Source organism: Mastomys coucha, unplaced genomic scaffold (assembly GCF_008632895.1).
Source record: "Mastomys coucha isolate ucsf_1 unplaced genomic scaffold, UCSF_Mcou_1 pScaffold22, whole genome shotgun sequence".
NCBI lineage: Eukaryota > Metazoa > Chordata > Mammalia > Rodentia > Muridae > Mastomys > Mastomys coucha.
This window is the reverse complement of record NW_022196905.1, coordinates 79,365,335-79,370,548: the sequence shown is the minus strand read 5'-3', so window position 1 is coordinate 79,370,548 and position 5,214 is coordinate 79,365,335. Positions and strand designations below refer to the sequence as shown.

Here is a 5,214-nt window from a genome sequence, read left to right as displayed (position 1 = left end):
AAAAAAAAAAAAAAAAAAAAAAAAAAAAAAAAAAAAAAAAGTGCTTTATAAAGTAAAGGTGAGAATTATAAACATAAGATGGTGATTAAGGTGGGGCAATAAGTTTAATATTGAATTTGCTTATCAATATTATGCTTTGTTTGACCTCAGAAGTAGAAGTTAAACAAAACTTCCTACACTGGACTCATAAAAATGAAAACTCTGCATCAAAATACATCATTGAAAGTACTCAGAAGACAACCCATGAAGCTGACAGGCATCTGTAAATTATGTGCCCAAAAAAGGTACTCAAGCATTGTATAAAGAAAGGCCATAGCTACATAATATAGGGGGGCGGAGGGAGACACATAACGTGACTCTATTAAAAATCTTGATTCCCACCAAAATTTATACAGCCATCAAATATGAGTGGACAACGTCCTTCAAAGAGCTACAGGGGGCTGGAGAGATGGCTCAGCGGTTAAGAGCACGTACTGCTCTTCTGAAGGTCCTGAGTTCAAATCCCAGCAACCACATGGTGGCTCACAACCATCTGTAATGAGATCTGATGCCCGCTTCTGGAGGGTCTGAAGACAGCTACAGTGTACTTACACATAATAAATAAATAAAGTCTTAAAAAAAAAAAAAAAGAAAAAGAAAATGCCTCCATAACAACAACAGCAAAAAAAAATTAAAAAAAAGAAAGAAAGAAAGAGCTACAGGTAGCGAATACACATATGGAAGTATGTTCAATGTCATTACTCTAATCCGCGTGTAAGTTCAGCTCAAAACAATTGTAAACCACAATGAGATAGGCTTCCTCCTCTTACCTGGGTATAATGAAGAGAGACAGTAACAGAGATCAAGGGTGGGAAATCACGATAGTGCTACACTGTGTATGGAATGACAACCCATGCAGCTGCCTGGGAACAATGGAAACAGTCTGACACTTCTTCAGATTTTAAGGATCATATAGTTAAACATCAAAAGAAATAAAAGCAGATTCACATAAAATTCTTACAGGGAAGGGAAAGGAGACAGACAAGCAGCAGGCAGAATGGATTTCCGTTTCCACAGGTCTCCGCCTGCAGCCTGTGAACTCACACAAAGACAAGCAAACAAGAAGTCTCCGCCCATGCTTGCTGCTGGCTCAGCTCCAGGGCTCCATGCTGAGCTTCCACTTCCAGGATCCTGCCGCCTAGGACTGGCCGGAGTATCTTCACACCTGGTATCTTCACTGCCCAGCCCGAAGGAATTCTGTCATCTTGCTCCATGAATCTTCCGGCCTCCCAGAGAACACGGGTCAGGGTAAACTCGGTTTCGCCCAAGAGCTTGGTGGTGCTAGGACCCATTTTCCCCTTTCCCTTTCTCTCCCAGTTCTCTCAACTTTGCACTCTGATGCTGAGCCGCCGTTAGAGGCGGCTCCTGGTTGGCTTGGTGCTCTTTAGGACACAGCGAGAGCATAAGCAAGGGGCTCCCTGGTTTCTACTACTGATACTTTGTCTGAATGAGGGAATAATGAAAAAAAGAGATTAAGTTCTTGATCATGTCTATAAGAGATACATAGATTCAGGAAAGGATTGAGTTCAAACCTCAGAACATGACAAAATATGGTACATGAATATTAATTAAAAAAAAACCTAATAGCCAAATGTTGGGAACAGAGCTAACATCAATCAAATTAGAAATGAGTGTGGTCTTTCTATGTTATAAATAGGATTTAACAGCGACATGAAGAAAATATGGCTACCTACGATAACATGACAATACCTTAAAACCTTATAAACACCAAAGCCAGTCACAAAGTAACACCCACTTTATGCTAGTTACAGGAAAAGTCCAGAATGAGAAAACAAGGGTGTTACATGGCTTAGAGGTCGGTCACAGTCTGTGTGTCCCAAGAAGCCAGGTTACACACACACACACACACACACACACACACACACCTACCTCAATAAGCCTATCAAAAGAGCCTTATGAATTGTGAAATGCAGAAAAAGAAGACTTAGTCAATATGATCATTGTAGGAAGAGAGACAAAAGGAACCAGCCACCCCTTCCCAACTTCATCTTTGGTATTCTAACAAGACATATGCATAGCTAAGCCATCCAGGCTTGGCATGGTCCCTTGCCTACCATTGTTCTAGCTCCTAGACTGCAGAAATATCTCCCCTATCTTTTAAATGGCCCTCCAGGACACAAATTCCTCCACTGGGTGTCCCCAGAAATCAAACATTTCTTCTCCCAGCAGAAGGTCACTGGGAAAATTCTGTCAATAGTCTGACAGCCAAGGAGGGAAGCAGAAGTGTCTCTTTAATCTCTTCACTCCTGCCAGGGTGAGTGGTTAAAAGGCAGCAGATTCATGTTAGAGTGGAGCTGGATCCAATGGGAAGTCTGAAAGAACAGGGCTTCTATCTAGGATACGGTCTTCTCCAACTATAACTAGAGTGTGTGTAATTCTGAGATTATCCTATTGACTTCTCAGCCATATACTTTTTTTAAAGATTTATTTATATTACATGTAAGTACACTGTGTTGTGATCATGAAAACATAAAGAAATATAAGAATATGTTCTGGCAGGGTGTGGGGGAAGGGAGTGCCTCAGTGGGCCCATGCCAAGGCATCCCTTCCCCCTCAAAGACCAGCCACCCGATGGTATAGTACAGAATAGGGTTTATTCAGGGCATGTGGAGGAGAGTTAAGAGGGTAGCAGAGGCAGAGAAAGGGAGAGAGATGGAGAGAGTGGAGAAGAGAAGGCTGGCCCTGGAGAGAGGGAGTATGAGGGGGAGCAAGGGGACAAGAGGCAACAGAGGCAAGAGAGTAAGAGAGGGAGAAGGGGCCAAGCAGCTCCTTTTATAGTGGGCCAGGCCTACGTGGCAGTTGCCAGGTAACTGTGGGGAGGACCATACCTGGCTGCTGCCAGGTAACTGTAGGGTTGGAGTTCAGACAGAATACCAACATACTGTAGCTGTCTTCAGACACACCAGAAGAGGGCATCAGATCTCATTACAGATGGTTGTGAGCCACCATATAGTTGCTGGGATTTGAACTCAGGACCTTTGAAAGAGCAGTCAGTGATGGCTTAACTGCTGAGCCATCTCTTCAGTCCCAGAGCACATATACTTAAAATCATTAAATAGTATGGTAAATGATTGATGTCACTAATATTCGTATTATGAAAACTGAACAGTGATGTTTGAAAAATGTGACTCTACAGTTAAGGCTTTACTTCAGGTTCTTTATCAAAGAACTTACATTAGAAGGAGACAATGAACTACAGCAATAGCAAGAATCAGCCAGAGTCAAAGCTAGAGCCAGCTGGAGAGAGACAAAGACAGAGACAGAGAGACAGAGAGGAGGAGAGGGAGGGAGGGAGAAAAAGGGGGGAGGAAGGGAAAGAGAGAGAAATAGAGCTCTTGCTTTCCACTTAACTTTCCATTAAGTACATTACATGTGCAAGGTCACTGAGAATCATGGGTCATTTCCCACATTCACATCTGCATCTTTTGGTACTTGCCACCCAGAGGCTGTAACTATTCCATCTCCATTTTTTGATAGATACAAGTCATACTTTAACTAATTGAATATTACTCTTTCTATGTCTTCAAGACCTGAGAGATCACCCTTTGAGAGGAAGTTCTGAATTTAACCAAGATGTCTGTGAAGATGACAGCAGCCCTGTTCCTGCTCCTGATGCAGCTGAGCATCTTCTTTGGATCTGGGACTGGTGGGAAGGTGCTGGTGTGGCCAGTGGAATTCAGCCATTGGCTCAACTTAAAGATAATCCTAAGTGAGCTTGTGAAGAAGGGTCATGAAGTGATGGTTCTGAGACCTTCAGCATCCTTATCTTATGAGATTGACAATACATCTGCTATTGAGTTTGAGACATACCCCACGTCATATTCCATAGCTGATACAAAGGAACTTTTCATGGGCTCCATCACTAAGAGCATTTACGAGCTGCCAAAGCAGTCATTTTGGGGATACTTTTTAATGTTGCAAAAAATTTTCTTAACAACTTCAAAATATTCTGAGAGTCTCTGCAAAGATGTAGTTTTTAACGAAGAACTCATGACAAAGCTCCAGAACTCTAACTTTGATGTGATCCTAGCAGATCCCTTCTTACCCTGTGGTGACCTGCTCGCTGAGATTCTCAAGATACCCCTGGTGTACAGTCTCCGCTTCTTTCCTGGCTCCACTTATGAAAAGTACAGTGGAGGACTCCCGCTGCCTCCTTCCTATGTGCCTGCTGCTATGTCAGAATTGAGCGACAGAATGACTTTCATGGAGAGGGTGAGAAATTTCATCTATGTGCTGTGTTTTGACTTTTGGTTCCAAACATTTAATGAGAAGAAGTGGAATCAGCTTTACAGTGAAGTATTAGGTAAGTGCCCTGTTCACGTGGGATTGTCGCATTTTCAATTTGCTGTCATTGAAGCTGACCTTGACAAAACAGGTGTGTACAAAGCAATGAGGATATTTATAGAAATTAATGTTCTCATTTATGATTTGAAAGATCTTCCCCTTTAACCTACTAAATTTCTGCCCAGCTGTGAATATGCTATCTCTGCTCTATACAGAGGAAATATGTCGATGCAAGACATGGGAGAATCTAATTGATTTATTCAAGTCGGTTAAAATTGTGTTTCAAATATATATTCTTCAAGTGTAGACATACTGGATATTACTTACAGCATTTTAAAATATGCTTAGTGAGCACACATGTCTCTAAACACATTTTAAGGCATGTATCCTTATTATCAGTAAGCATATTTATATGTACCAAATATTACACATTCGGTCATGAATCAAGAGCAATATCAAAGAACTCAGGCATAATCAAAATTCTCTTTGAGGTCAGCCATGTTTCAGTGAAAACCTAAAACAGATCCACTTAAATGTTTACACTGCGCTTGGGTGCCACACCTTCCATCTCTGCAGTTAGGGTGAGGAGGAAGGGGATCTAGCACTCAGGTCTCCTATGGTTGTGTTACACCACAAAATTCTCAGTTCATTTATAGGAGCACACATCAAGGTTCCAGCTGCTACGTAGGACATATTCCATCTAGAGTTAAAGGCAAAGATGTTTCCCTGAGTTAAGATTCCTAGATAATGGCATTTCATTGTATTTCAGTGGCATATCTCAATATTTAGTGATCAAGAATTACCAAGGTGGTGCCTACTCACAATGACTCCCGCAATAACTTTATATATCGCTAAGCATAAGTATGAGAT

At 41.6% G+C, this 5,214-nt stretch overlaps 1 protein-coding gene across 1 annotated transcript in view; it reads left to right on the top strand.

The window, feature by feature from the left end:
• The first annotated feature begins 1,043 nt into the window (after positions 1-1,043).
• The window catches only part of LOC116104579 (UDP-glucuronosyltransferase 2B31-like), a 12,435-nt gene continuing 8,264 nt past the window's right edge, over positions 1,044-5,214 (top strand). The window contains exons 1-2 of the mRNA XM_031391095.1: positions 1,044-1,281; positions 3,589-4,435. Of these exons, the coding sequence (XP_031246955.1) occupies positions 3,634-4,435 (802 nt within the window). The 5' untranslated portion in view covers positions 1,044-1,281; positions 3,589-3,633. The remainder of the gene's footprint in view (positions 1,282-3,588; positions 4,436-5,214) is intronic.